The sequence below is a fragment of the Tiliqua scincoides genome, chromosome 1 (genome assembly GCF_035046505.1).
Source record: "Tiliqua scincoides isolate rTilSci1 chromosome 1, rTilSci1.hap2, whole genome shotgun sequence".
In the NCBI taxonomy this organism is placed as follows: domain Eukaryota; kingdom Metazoa; phylum Chordata; class Lepidosauria; order Squamata; family Scincidae; genus Tiliqua; species Tiliqua scincoides.
In genome coordinates, this window is record NC_089821.1 from 285665034 (window position 1) to 285680532 (window position 15499).

Consider the following 15499-nt stretch of genomic DNA (forward strand, 5'->3'; position numbering starts at 1 on the left):
GCACTCTAGGACTTCGCATCTTTATGTTTAAGAAGAATCGGAAATGAGAGTGGGAAACTTCGTTGCTAGAAAGGAAGTGGCGGCAAGGACTGCGATGGCGCATCTCGCTAGTCACCCTTTTCGACTTTCTATACAGGAAGGTGTCATCATAGAGGTGCCGAGGCCTAGAGTGACGTACTTTACCCTTATCTAGATGAGGTCTCACCATAGTCCTAGAGTGACTTAACTAGCTTTCCCCTCTTAACTTTGTGCAGATGAGGTCTCACCAGGGAGGTGCCGAGGCCTAGAGTGACTTAACTGCACCGGCTCTCCCCTTCGTAACTTCCTCTCGATGAGGCACAGAGGCGCCGAGGCCCAGTCTGCCCTTCCCATCTCCATGGTTTCCGAGGGGAGTCGGAAGAAGCGTTTGCCGGCGGCGGAAGTGGGGAGGCGGTGCTGCTGCCGGCGCTTCTAGCAGCTTCCAGGCGCGCGCGGCGGCGGCGGCGGCACCATCAGCACCAGCAGCTCGGAGGTCCCGATGGCCAAGTGGGGGGAGGGGGACCCCCGCTGGATCGTGGAGCAGCGCGCGGATGCCACCAACGTCAACAACTGGCACTGGTGGGTGGGCCTCGTGTGGCGAGGCGAGGCGAGCCCCTTCGGGCGGCATGGAGGAGGGAGCGGAGGTTCCGCGGCCGGCCGGCCGGCCTGCCCGCGAAGCCCCGCGGGGCTTCCTTACCCTGCAGGGGGCGGCTGCAGCCCCGGAGGCTCTCGCACACGCGCGGGCCCCGCGTGGAGGGAGCACGGGAGGGTCTGCAAGGCAGCGCCTGCCTCGTCCTCTCCACGCGGGGCAGGGACGGCGCCGCGTCCTCCGCTGCTCCGGGGTCGCTCGGGCCCTCCCAGGCGGATCTCTGCCCAAGGCGGCTGCTGGGGGTCGTAGGGCTCCTAGCGCGTGCCCAGTGGCTGGCGAGGGTCGTTTGTGTTTCATGGAGTGGCCCAGGCTAAGCCCGCCTGCGGCCCGGCAGTGGGAGGGTTAAGGGAGGGCCCAGTGCAGTGCCGGTCTGTGTCGGTTAACGGTCTCCGTTGTTATGCGATCACGCCACTAAGCGAACATCCAGCCCAATGCAGTGTCTCCACGCAACAGACGCTCCTGGAGACTGGAGACTGGCTGCCTCTTCTCTGAAGAGCCTCCTTGTGCCACAAACACTGCTGCAGGCCATGGGAGTCCTCACTGCCTCATTCACAGTCTCTTTGTTGTGCTTCCACCACCGTCGTATATGCGGCCCGTCATTGAGTGGGTGCTGTCTGCTTCGTTAGGAGCTGCCTTGACCACCATCTTATATGCAGTTCAACATTAAACAGACACCGACTGCCTCTTTAAGAGCCTCTTTGTTGTGCCTTGACCACTGTCATATATGTGAAGGTTGTTAAGCGGAAGGTTGTTAAGCAGCGCACACCTGTGTAGGCACTCTGGCCCCTCTTGCATTTGGTAATGCAAAGTACACAGGGGCGCTAAGTTCTCCGCTTCATCTTCATCTTTTTTTCCAGTGCTGAGATGTAGCCTCTTGCTAAGCAAGTGCTGCTCTGTGTCCCTGCAGTGGAAGACTGAAGGTCAGATGGGGAGGCGCCTCTGTACTTGTGTTGTATTCTGTGCGTACAGCACCTTCCCTTTTTTCATAGTGGGACGTTAATTGTGCTTCTGATGTGCGCGTCGTCCTTGTTTTCATCTCGCTAAGTTGCCGGGTCTGGGACGATCTGTAATTAGTTGTGCAATAGCTGTGTAGATATTGGGTTATGAACAGCATGGGGAGAGTGGCCAGGGAGGAACTTGGCTCACTGTCGTTGCTTGGAGTGATCCAAAGGACTTGATTGGCAGCAGTGTCAGGAGAGGCCGAAGGAAGCGTTTTATATGTTACATAATTAACATGGGACCCTTTAAGATGAGATGCAGATTGGGATTAATTGGAAAGGTAATGCAGGCTGTGTCAAAAAGCCAGCAGTTCTGCAGCAGATGCATTTGTGAATGATTGGACAACATGTATAACCTTATGTGTCTGGAGTCGTGCTGTTTATCTTTGAGTGTCATTCAGGCCTGAGGAGTGAACCCCTGAGAGCTTTCCATTTGGCATCCTTTTCTCTCTCCATTCCCTCCATGCCAAGAAAAATAGGACCTCCATATAGAGGGGTGGATACCGGGAGCAAATACCGTATGCCTGTTGCCATTGTGCCCTGTTTATAAGCTTCAGTGCTGAACTCGATGAATCTTGTTCTGAAATAGGGAAGCGTTTCTTCTGTTCCAATCAAAATTCTGCAGGTGCAGGATGTCCCGTCCCCCCCAATTGCACAGCTGCTGCCCTGTGTAGGACATGAGTAGGGCATTATTTTTTTTTTGTATAATGCCACAAACCTTTCAATTGCCAATGTGCATTTAAAGCATTCCCATATGTGGTGGTAGATGCAGATGACCAGTTAATCACTTGTAGGAGCGAAATATGCACAGTTTTAAAGCAACCATCATGTTCCTTGAATAGTCATGTAATAAGTTCTCTTTGCATCAGCAAAAAAAACCAAGTACTACTATGCTGTGCAGGCTGATCATTTATTGTGGTATGAATTTTTGGGCCCAATCCTATCTAATTTTCCAGTGCCGGTGCAGTTGTGCCAATGGGATGTGCACTGCATCCTGTGATGGGGAGGCAGTCACAAAGGCCTCCTCAAGGTATGGGAACATTTGTTCCCTTATCCTGCAGCTGCACTGTGGCTGCACCAAGGCTGGAAAATTGGATAGGATTGGGCCCTCGGTTGGCAACAACAGTCTGCTCCTTTGAGAACTAGTGCATAGAAAAATCACTGAACACACCCGCCAAGTCTTGAAGCCCAAACTGCATGAACAGCAGCAGCAATCTTTAAAGGAGGAAAGCATGACAATTGGTACCTTCTTGTTTCAAGAAATTGCCAGTTAATACTAGCAGAGAAACCCTCATGTGTCTGGAATCCTGTGTGTATCTTTGAGTGTTATTCAGGCCTGGGTAGTGAACCCCTGAGAGCTTTCCTTTTGGCAACCTTTTCTGTCTCCGTTCCCTCCATCCCAAGAAAAAAAAAAAGGCAAGCAGAAATGTGGTGACACAGGCAGTGTTAAGTGAGCCAGCTGCTCATTCTGTAGTGGTGAGCAAACTGACATTCCAAGGGTATGACATACTAATGCAGCAAAATTCAAGCAACTATGAAACCTGCAGCTATCTCCAGGCAAGGTAACATGCTTTGTTTTTATGTTTGCGTTCTTCCAAAGCATCTTATCAGACTGTATTTTCAAAATAACGTGGAGACTTCTGAAATTTTCTTTTGGGGATACTATTGTTAGAAAGCTATGAAGAATCAGGCTGTCCTCTCCCCACCACCACCACTCCAGTTCTCATGAATTTTGTACAGTAACCCTGACTTTGTAGGTCTCCTGGTTATGAGCACTGAGTACAAATGGAGTTGAAATGTGTGTAGTTTGCAAATGGATATGACATACAGGGTGTAATCCTAACCCCTTATGTCAGTGCTTTCCAGCACTGACATAAGGGCAATGCAGCTCTGAGGTAAGGGAACAAAGATTCCTTTACTTTGAGGAGGCCTCTGAGAGTGACACCCAACTGCAGGATGCAGCACACATCCCATTGGCACTGCTGTGCCAATGCTGGAAAGCACTGACATAAGGGGTTAGGACTGCGCCATAGTTAGTTCTCTCTGTGTGTGAATTCGCTATACGCGAATTCGTTTATCGGCAAGTGACAGAATTGCTTCCTTTTCTTGTTATCTACTCTTCTGTTCTCATTATCTACTATGTAGAGACCTTCTGGAGGTTGCAGGGACCTTCAGAATGGCACCAGCAATCAGCATGGACCCCTTTAAAATGGCTGGTGAAAGTTTCCGCTGGTCATTTTAAAGGGGTCTCTGCTGGTTGCAGGTACCATTTTGAAAGTACCTGCAGCCTCTGAAAGGTTACTGCAGCTTTCAGAGATATTTTGGAACTTCCTGCTGCGCTCTGCTGGTGTCCTGAGGGTCTCTGCTAGATTCTTCTGATGGTACCCCTTCCCCCCTTCCCAAGGTACCCCTTGTACTTAACCCCATTGATCCCATAGGATCCCATAGATCAGGGGTGCCCAAAACCCGGCCCTGGGGCCACTTGTAGCCCTCGAGGCCTCTCAATGCGGCCCTCAGGGAGCCCCCAGTCTTCAATGAGCCTCTGGCCCGCCAGAGATTTGTTGGAGCCCACACTGGCCCAACACAACCGCTCTCAGTGTGAGGGCAACTGTTTGACCTCTCGCATGAGATGTGGGATGAGGGTTCCCTCCACTGCTTGTTGTTGCACATCTGTGATGCAGTAGTGGCGGCAAAGGAAAGGCCAGTCTTGCTTTGTGCAAGGCCTTTTATAGGCCTTGAGCTAATGCAAGACCTTCATTCATTCATATAAGTTCATCTTTAATATATTCATTTATGTAAACGTATGTAAATTTATTCAAATTTTAAATGTAAATTAATTATTTTCTTCCCTGGCCCCCAACACACTGTCAGAGAGATGATGTGGCCCTCCTGCCAAAAACTTTGGACACCCCTGCCATAGATCAACAGTCAGTTCTCGTCATCCCATGGGACCAATGGTTTGTTATCTGTGAATTCTTTATTTGCTAGGTTTTCAGGAACCTAATGCTAGTGGATGACGAGAACTGACTGTATGAAATGGAAGGAAAGCATTGACAAGACTAGTCAGTTGTAAGAATGCCAGATGGTTTCTTTGGTATAATGGTAAAATGGGACTTGGAAGGCTAGATTCACCTCACCTCTCAACAAGACATTTTCTCTGATCCTTCATTTTCCTAGTTGTAAAATGAGAATAATGTCTTTTGAGGAATATTGTAAGCATTAAAGGATGGCACAGGAAGTGGGAGTTTGTGGTGTTCCTGGACAGTAGGATGATGACCGCTGGCCATTAGTGCATGAAATAGATGTTAGATTATTGTACATTTTGAAATCGTGTTCCATAGTAGAATATAGTGCTTCTATTAGGAGAGAAGGAAAATCATATTTGCATCTGTTAGCATCTTTATAAGGAATCTTTTTTGGGTATATTAAGATCTGTGATCTTAGCTAATGTGAGTTCATCCTGCCTGTTGGTCTTGTGGTGCTTTACAGATCACACGGGCTGGAATAGGTTAGATATAAAAACCAAGAACTTTGAGCATATGGTATCATTTTCAGTTTCCCTTTCGCCTTGCAAATTAAATGATTTGCAGTGGTCCACTATTGATAGAACCCAGTAGATTAGGCGGAATTATACATCATACACTCTTATTGGATGATGGGAAGACACTGAATTGGCTGCTCATTATTAGTGATGTCATTTTCAAACGACCAAGTAGTTGTTACATTTTTTAAAAAGGGAAAAATTTCAAGGCCAAAGGATAGTCTGTGTGATTTGACCTGTAAAGCCATCTGCATTTACCTCGAACTGAGACTTTCAGAAAGATGCCTCATAGTTGCTATTCAAGAGCCATTATGGTTTTCTGTCAAGATGTTGAACTGTGTTCTCTGCTTGTGTAATCGCTCAGGCCTGAGGAGAAATCTTGCACAACTCAAATTTGAATATGTGTCTGGTGTAAAATTGATATAGAGTTGGTTTATTACTGTGAGTTGTGTCTGTCCTGGATTGAAACTTTTTACTCAATCTTATTCCTTTCTTTGTCAATGGTTAGGAATCCTTTAAAATCATTCACACATTATTTCCAAAAATTTTGCCAACTCACATTGACTAGTTCAGGCTTAATTGCATCCACTACCAGTGTAATATATGTGATGCAGTCAGCAATGTTGAAGGACATCCAGCAGTCCATCATGTTAAGATTGGGGTCACCATTCATAATGCTACGTATCTGTGAGAATGCAAGCCACCAGTATCAAACATAAGGCCCATGGGCTGGATATGGCCCCTGGAAGCAATTTATCTGGCCTCCTTTATAATTGGGCTCTCCTAGGGTGATAATTGGGCTCGCTTATATCTTGAAAATATGAGCAAGATTTACACATTTTCTCTTTTGCCATTTGCAACTAATGTTTGTATGTGAGAACAAAGCGCTTCTTTCTGGCCATCACCTGCTTAATGATGTCAATTCCGGCTCTTAGCAGGCAGCATGAATGCTAATTGACCCTCTGTATGAAACCATGTAAACCTTGTGTATTGTTGTCTTGAAGCAGTGAATCACAATGTTTAGAGGTTGGAGGGAGGATGGAGAAGTAGTAGTGTGGGGGGAGATACTTCAGCGTCTTTATGCACAAATCGGAGTGCATCAGTTTGCTTACAAGAATTGTCTGTGATCAGCAACACTTTAAAGTCAAGTTAAGAACAACCCTGCTGGATCAGGCCATAGGCCCATCTAGTCCAGCTTCCTGTATCTCACAGCGGCCTACCAAATGCCCCAGGGAGCATACTAGATAACAAAAGACCTGCATCCTGGTGCCCTCCCTTGCATCTGGCATTCTGTCATAGCCCATTTCTAAAATCAGGAGGTTGCATATACACATCATGGCTTGTAACCAACCCGTAACGGTTTTTTCCTCCAGAAACTTGTCCAATCCCCTTTTAAAGGCGTCCAAGCCAGATGCCATCACCACATCTTGTGGTAGGGAATTCCACAGACCAACTACATGCTGAGTAAAGAAATACTTTCTTTTGTCTGTCCTGCTCTCCCAACACTCAATTTTAGTGGATGTCCCCTGGTTCTGGTATTGTGTGAGAGGATAAAGAGCATCTCTCTATCCACTCTGTTCTTCCCCTGCATAATTTTGTATGTCTCAATCATGTTCCCCCTCAGGTGCCTCTTTTCTAGACTGAAGAGGCCCAAATGTTGTAGCCTTTCCTCATAAGGAAGGTGCCCCAGCCCAGTAATCATTTTACAGCCCAGTAATCATTTTAGTCACTCTCTTTTGCACCTTTTCCATTTCTGCTATGTCCTTTTTGAGATGTGGTGACCAGAACTGGACACATTACTCCACGTGTGGCCTTATCATCGATTTGTACAACAGCATTATAATATTAGCCATTTTGTTCTCAATACCTTTTCTAATGATCCCAAGCATAGAATTGGCCTTCTTCACTGCCACCGCACATTGGGTTGACACTTTCATCAACCTGTCCACCACCACCCCAGGATCTCTCTCCTGACAGCTCAGAATCCATTAGCCTATATGTGAAGTTTTGATTTTTTGCCCCAACGTGCATGACTTTACACTTACACTTTATTGAAACGCATCTGCGATTTTGCTGCCCATTCTGCCAGTTTGGAGAGATCCTTCTGGAGCTCCTCACAATCATTTCTGGTCTTCCACCACTTGGAAAAGTTTGGTGTCATCTGCAAACATAGCCACTTCACTGCTCAACCCTGTCTCCAGGTCATTTATGAAGAGATTGAAGAGCACTGGTCCCAGGACAGATCCTTGGGGCACACTGCTTTTCACCTCTCTCCACTGTGAAAACTGTCCATTGACACCCACTCTCTGTTTCCTGGTGTTCAACCAGTTCCCATGCGTGTACAATGCGACTCCATTGTAGTTGAAATTCTTGGCCGTCCCCTCCCCAAGCTGTCAGTGTGACTCTTAAATCTTAAGTTGCCTGGCTTACTTGGGGGCAAAACAAAGCACAATAATTGGGAACTGGTTTTTTCCAATACAAAAGTACGAAGAGTTAACCTGCAGTTTCTGTCACTATATTTTCCAATTGGAGACATTTGTTCTCTTCTTAGGACTGAAAGAGATGCCTCTAACTGGTCATCAGAGAAGCTGAAAACTCTTCTTCTGGCTATTCGAGCAAAGAATGCGGAGGGGGATTGTGAAGTGACGGAAGTCAGTAAGCTGGATGGAGAAGCTTCCATCAACAATCGCAAAGGGAAGCTAATTTTCTTTTATGAGTGGAACATCAAACTGGCTTGGAAAGGTATGTCGGCTGTTCTGTTTGCACTCATGAACAGGTTCTATCAGAGTTCTACAAAAAAGAATGTTCTAAAGTTTTTTCCCCCAACCAAATTAGGAAGGGATTTGCAAAAATAGGCACTTCTTAGGATGTCAAACCTGTCAGAAGTTGCTATTGGGAAAGTGAAATGGACAAGACTTTAATTCAATTAGTACCTTGCTGTCTACAGGCACCTCAAGCACAGGCGTGAAATACAAGGGGCACGTGGAAATCCCTAATCTTTCGGATGAAAATGATGTTAGTGAAGTTGAGGTAAGCACCACAATGGGTGATGTTGCTATTTCATCAGATCACAGAACTAAATTGTTCCATATTTTCCAGTAAAGTTAAGTCTCCTGCACTCCTTTTGAAAAAGGAATGGTTTTCCTCCTCCCTTTACTGTAGGGGTTAAAAAATTGTCTCTATCATTTTTTTGTCATATAAGATCCCATATGGGCATTTCTAATTTCTACACGGCTATCTTGTGAGTCATTATATTTGCTGCATTTTTTTAAATCAACCATTCCTCTTTCAGAGTGGAAGAAGCAGCACACACTGTAAATTGAGCAAGTGCATAGGTCATTTTAAAGTGTAAGATTGAAGGGGGGAAGGTTAACAAAGCACAAAGCAGCTTCAAAATTCTAGAAATGATCTCATGGATGTGATTCAGGATGAGGTAGGCAGTTAAAGCACTCGTGAACTGCTGGGCCTATTTGTTGTTTTTTGTTCTTAGATCTCTGTTAGTCTTGCCAAAGATGAGCCGGACACCAACCTGCTAGCCTTAATGAAGCAAGAAGGTGTAAAACAGATCCGCAATGCTTTGGGCACTTACATCAGCACTCTCAAAACAGGTGAGGAAGAGGCCTCCTGGTAAAGCTTTCCTCACTGGCTTTCAGATGGGGGACACTTACAGTTTCTCTTTCCATATGTGCTTGGGAAAGACTGTTTCTCTGAGATGTTTGGAGTACACAGAAATAGATCTTCAGGCCTGCTCTATATCAGTATTCAGTTGCTGCCTGTCTTTAACAGAAAGACCTTGTGTCAGCTTGTGTCCTTGGGACCTGAACAGGAAATGGTAGAGAGCAACAAAGTAAGAGACTGGTGACGTGTTCCAGTACAGGATAATATTTTTCATCTTAGAAGTGTGGGGAGGGGATAAGCTCATCTATCAGGACCTCTGTCTATGGTTAGTTATAATAAGACCCTGTGTAAGAGTATAAAGAGTGAAGATATGCAGTCTCTACTATGAAAGTCTTGGGGATGTGCGACCAGGGGAGGCAGAGCCTCACCTGTCATACTATAAAGAAAATAGCCTCAGCCTCCCCTGTGTTTGCAAGTGCTCCACCTAGTTTCTGAGTGATTGTACAATCACAATGGAGGCTGAGCTCTCATATGCCGCAGTTCTAGTCTCTCCCTGTATAGTAACAGTCACATGCTTGTTACTATACTGGGTGAGACTAGATCTGCAGCAGTGAGAGCTCAGCTTCTGCTGTGATTGTGCAAGTGCTACAGCTTCCATGTAGCCCCCAGAATGCTTTGCGGCACCACACCACTACAAATACCTCACCAGCCTTTCACTTTACCGCATGTCACTGGAAAATATACTACTCTGCCATTATTTTTCTCTACTGTACCGCAGAAGAATAGGCAATAGAATCAGGGTGCTTTTCTTGAACAACATATGTTGGAGAATCCCACAAAGAAAGAAAAACCAGGAATACAGTATCACTTAGCTGTCGGCAATGCTTGAGATCAAAGAGAAGGAAACTGGCCTGATGCTTACAGAACTAATGCTTACAGAACTAAGGCCAGACTAAGTGGAGGTATTTCGTGTCCCTGGTATGAGCCTGAAATCTGTTGGCCTTAGCACCTCTTGTTTTGGTGGGCAATTTAAGTATGAAGAAACAAATGAAGAGTGTGGGGATTGGATGGTTGCGTGTGCTGGCAGCAGGAGAGAGCTGTAGTCAGCTGGGGCCTAAGTAATTGGGTGATGTGGTGATCAAAATTGTACATTGAACTTGAAATTACCCACCAGACATTAGGCTGCATGTCTCTTAATATAAAGCAAAGCTGATTCATATCTGGCCGTGTTTTTTTTTGGTTCACTAAAGCATTTTATACGGCTTTTACTTACATCCTCCTGGGCATTCTGAACTGGCTTTTCGGTGAACAGATCTGAAACAGCTTTTGCATCGCTAAGTCCTCTCATGTTTGTTATGTGGATTAATTTTCTAGACCTTTGTTATGAAATAACACAATCTCAATATCCTTTTAGAATTCACCCAAGGCATGATCTTGCCCACAGTGAATGGAGAACAGTCAGAATTGGCTCCTCAGCCTCTGCGTAAAGCAGAGGAGCCAAAGGTAAGTCGGTTTCTGAGTGCATCTTATTTTGAAAGAAAGAGTTGGGAGTGCCTGGACAATTGCGTTGTCTAGGGCAATAATGTGTTACTCTGATGTGATAAGTAGCAGCGGGGGAGGGGCTGCTTCACACATCTTGGGGCAGCAGAATTGTGTGCGTCTCTGGAAGCCACAGCCTGTCCCAGCTCTTTCGAATGTGCACCTGTTTAATACACATTTTACAAATGAGTGTTTGCTGCATAAATGCGTTTTGTTGTTGCATGTACATACAAATTTTTTTTTATAGGCGCACGATCACAAAGTAGCACGTCAAATGGCTCGAAGCAATACTGTTTCCAGGATTGTCTATATTCTGTAGCTTACTATTGGACCCAAATTCATCCGGGAGTATAACTAATGCAGATTTCTTAACTGCAGAAGCTGAGCTGCTTTGTTTGCTACCATAAAAGTCTTGAGGATTGGGGACTGGTGGGATCCATTGCAGAAGAGGGGTGACTGCAGGTTGGTGCCTGGTTCACACAGCAACTCCTAGTTCTGGCAATGATTTGGCTTAGCATGGAGGGTTATAGAGAATTAGAGTGTTAGAACCTAAGATGCATTTTAGTCTTCTCATGTTTTTTATGCTGAGAGATGGTGTGGTGTAGCAGCCAAGAGACTGTGAATCAGGATTTCCTTGGTTTGAAATTCATCTCTGTTATCAACTCAGTAAACAGCCTAAGGAAGTCACTCCTCACTCCCCATTGCAATATGGAAATAAGAATACTTACCTGGCAGAGTTATAGTAAGGATTGCAAGAGGGTTTCCTTTAAAGGGCTTTGAGTATTCAAAAGTGCTATACAAATGCTAAGTGGTGGTGTTGTTATGTTTGATTTTTCTTTAGGCCACGGAACCTGTTGCTGGCAACACACTTAAATCCAAATCAGTAGGAGTCAAGATTCCCACCTGTAAGATAAGTCTGAAGGAACTTTTCTTAACGTCCCCATATGAGCTGTACAGAGTGTTCATTACGCAAGAGGTAAGCCAGCGTGAGAATATCTAGAAGTGTGTTGCTGCGTAAGCTAATCAGAACGCTGTTGGCAAGAAATGCCTCCCCTGGTTGCCGACCAACATCCTTCCCATGTTTCTTCACAGCGTCCCTCTTACTGGCTCACCCATAGAAGGAACAGTAGGCAGCCTTCTGCAGTAAAAGTGGCCTAGGCCTCCAGAAAAAATTCAAAGTGTAATGCATGCTTGTCTCATCACATTGTAGAAAGCTTATATCTTCCTGCAGTAGCGTGCTTGCTTCCAAACAAGTTTGCCTAAGCACACAATCCTAACCAGGTCTACTCAGAAGTAAGTCCTATTGTGTTCAGTGGGACTTACTCCAAGGAAAGTGAGGTTAGAATTGCAGTCTTAGATGCTTTTGCTGATTTGAAAATGCAATAGCAGGAAATGCTCCGGAGTCCCAGTGGAAGAATTTTACACTTCAGTCAAGATTATCACTTTATTTATTTATGTAATTGCTATCCTGTCTTTCTCCCCAAAGGGCACCCAAGGCAGCTCTTAACAGTAAATGCATATATGCATTAAAAATGCTTAACAATTAAATACATAAAAATACATATTAAAAGCTAACCAGCAGCAATAAAAAATCATTCCAAAGTGCTGGAATTTTGTCGATGTCCCTGTAATCTGAGTAGTTGACTCACCTAATGGTGTGGAAGTCGTGGCTTTTCAGTGCAAGGAATTGCCTTCTTCCTAGACTGATCAACTTCATTTTTTGCCACAGATGGTCCAGGCTTTTACTCATTCACCTGCTATCGTGGAGCCAGATAAAGGAGGAAAATTCCAGTTATTAGATGGCAGTGTAATTGGCGAGTTCACTGAACTAGTGAGTACTGGCTGCAATTCATCTGTGTGCGTCCAGGGAGTCTGGAAGCACCTTTTCTTCAAAAGCCCAGCTTCTGTTTGTGTGATCTTGCAGAGTCCATAAGTAACATTGTCACTGATGTGTGGCTAAGGAGTAGGTGGAAATAGTGTACACCTCTCCCGTAGAGACCACATAAAGAATGCTGTCTTTAGGCAAATAGCTCATGATAACTTGTACGGGACAGAGAACTCCCAGTGTATTTGGAACCATGAATTAAACTCATCTTAATGCATAACTGTTTGGCTACTTATTACAGGTTTAGTTTTGAGAAAAATGTATTTAGATTCCTGCTAAATTAGGTAAAATGACTAGCTTCAATTAAATGAAAGCAGTTGTGCATCTACAACTGTTTTTGTAGACTGTCTACATTATGAGAAATGTTTGAGTTGCTCTTGATGAAAAATATTGCCACCCCAAATATTGGAATAGTCTTGCTTATTCAAGTGGAAATCCGCCAGGTAGATAGCTTAATTTTCCTTGCTTTCCAGGTTCCTGAGAAGCAGATTGCTATGAAGTGGAGATTTAAGTCATGGCCAGAGGGTAAGTAATTTCACTGTATATAGCCAAGTAAATGAAGTCGTCAGTTGAGCTTGCACTAATACCTGTACCCACCCTTGAATGATGGTGGTAGGAAAGCACAAAGTTATCTTGGTTGGCTGCAAGCCTTTAGCTATGTTGTTGCTCCCTTGGCACGAGGAGACAGTGGACTCACCCATAATGAGTGCCAGTAATCTTTCCTAACCATAATGTAGGATGCCAAATGCTTAACAGCAAGTTGGGTAACAGTTGTCTGTTTTCTTGCTGTGTTAAGCTTGGTCGTCTTCAGCTGCATCAGGAAACCAGCCATTTATCTAGCTGTGTTGCCCCTGGTTGTGCCCCTTTCCTGATGTTGGGATGTTTTCTGACTCTTCCAGGGCACTTTTCAACCATCACCTTGACCTTCAGTGACAAAGGGGGCGAAACAGAAATCCACCTGGAAGGGAGGGGCATCCCAGCCAGCGAAGAGGAGAGAACAAGGGAGGGCTGGCAGCGTTATTACTTTGAAGGCATTAAACAGACGTTTGGCTACGGAGCCCGCTTGTTTTAATGCTGGCTACTGCGGAGAGTCTCTACCCAAAGATTCTGCCGTGTGAACTGATTTGCTTCTTGTCTGTCCCTTTCTATCCTCTATTTCACTGTTGTGACTGGCAGGATGGCCCTGAAGGCCACAGAGCAGCGCAGATTCCAGCCCTTCACTGCTTGTGCATGTCTCCTGCCATGGGGGATACTAAGGTGGATTCTCGTAAATGTATATACACCCATATTGATTGATAAATAAACGTAACTTAAAGAATGTTTACTGGCTCTCTCATCTAGACCACAAGGCTTTTAAACAGAGAGTAACTTGGTTCTCTTGAGTAGGTAGTAGGGAATTCTTATCGGAGCAGTTCAGAAGGAAAAAGTGCGTCCTGTTAGTCATCTGCAACAGTTAGCAAGGCTTTAACTGAGGGAACAGAGACCCTGAGTTCTGCTTGTGGGAGATAGGATGTGTTGTAGTCTAAGGTCAGCCTTTGACCTTGCGCTCCAGGAATTTCCCAGTGAGCTGCCTGCAGCAAATCTTAGTCTGGTGATTTTGAAGACACTCTCTAGCTTACCAGCAAAAGAACAAAGACCCATGTGCAGAGTGCTCAATTTTTTTTTTTTGAAGGGTTGGAAAGAGAAAAGCCGGGTCTGTTAATGGCTATTTCCTGATCGATCTCTTAGCCCTTTTTTACCCAGGAAAATCAAAATTTTGACTCTTTTTTTCCAAACCACCTTATGAAACTCCATCTTCAAAAGAGGGGAGGGAAAAAGCAATAAGAAACACTCTGGATCTGACTCAAATGTAAGCAAAGACTGAATAAAGGTTGTGCCCATTTGTCTATGTCCTGCATGCATGCAAGCTTTAGGTTGTTTGGGTTGTTGCTGTTTCGTATCTCTGGAATGTCTATGGACCTTTGGTTTCGCCATTAGAAGTGTGTTATTGGAAGAGCCTTGCTTATGAGAAAATACTTTGCTTTTATTTTTGCTTGTGATGTTTGAACTGTTAACTGGAACAGGGAAACTAAAGGATAAGATGGATGCATTTCTCATTCACTGTTGCTGCAGTTTTCAGGCCTCTTCAGAATGGTGCCATAATTGACCTGGAGACCCGCAGCTTCTTCCCCACTTGAATCAATTTGGTGGGTGTTCATGACACAATTGCTTGGATAGTTTTAAATTTTCTAATGTGGTCTTGGAGAAGATATGCCACAGTATGTGGTAGCCATGTTTTCTCTCAAGCAAGGATTTCATTCATACAATGAGATTGCACAGCTTAGCCTTCCCTCACATAAACCACTATTGTGTTATTCCCATTTGTTGCCCTGCCTCTCTGTAACACATCTGATACCAACTTCTAGGTGAAAATATAGGTAAGCCACTTGCTCTCAGCCTCAGCTCCCTACTTGCGATTTGGGGCTAATTCTACTGACCTTACAGGATTGTTAAGAACCGCATCAGGATGTGAAGTGTTTTGCTCACTTAGAGTGCTGTACAGATGCTAAGTATTAATGTGCAGGAAGGCCGGTAGTATACTTGGGCTGCCAAACTTGGTAAGGAACAGATAAAATTGCTGAGTAGGGGAAAGATGCATTTGATAGAAGCAACTTATTGCCTATTTAAAATCTTATGCTGCAAATAAACCAGTTACTCTGAAATAACTCGGTGCTTTCTGTTTTTTGCTGGAATTTGGCTCTGGCAATGTAATTTTTTTTGTACAGCGATTTGTCTTGAAGGGTATGCTGTGATCTGATTTAAACCATTTGTCCACAAGATGGCAGCCCTGCTCCATATAATCCAATGCAGGTTTGTAACAACGTTCATTTGGTTAATTCCCTATAGATTTTGTAAATGGCTGCCACAGAGGTTTAGTTATGGTTCCGTTAAGTGTTTTCATTGTGGCAGACCAATTCTATGGACTGACCAGTCTGCATGAGCATGAGTGCAAGTGTTTAGAAGCTTAAGATCAATGGCCCAAAAATTATACGGTTATCTGGAGAAGACATCCCTAGTTTTCCTGCCAGCTAGAGTCGCTTTCCAGCTGTAAATTCAGTGGCTGTGGACAGTATGACAGATAGCTGTGTCACTTCAGTGAACAATTGAATTTTATACAGCTGCAGCAGGTTCCGATAGAAAGTCTTGTGTGAGAGCCTGCTGCTGCTAGTCTAGGCCAGGCATTCTGAAGTCTGCTTCAGAAGAAAAGTGAT

General features: G+C 44.8%; 1 protein-coding gene across 1 annotated transcript; it reads left to right on the forward strand.

Annotated features, from left to right (window-relative positions):
- The first annotated feature begins 88 nt into the window (after positions 1–88).
- Positions 89–14953, forward strand: AHSA1 (activator of HSP90 ATPase activity 1). The gene is made up of 10 exons (XM_066627801.1): positions 89–154; positions 255–597; positions 7758–7948; positions 8154–8236; positions 8697–8814; positions 10239–10327; positions 11205–11339; positions 12093–12194; positions 12722–12773; positions 13148–14953. Exons 2-10 carry the CDS (start codon positions 518–520, stop codon positions 13318–13320), a joined length of 1023 nt encoding a protein of 340 aa, XP_066483898.1. The 5' UTR covers positions 89–154; positions 255–517; the 3' UTR covers positions 13321–14953.
- The last annotated feature ends 546 nt before the right edge of the window (positions 14954–15499 follow it).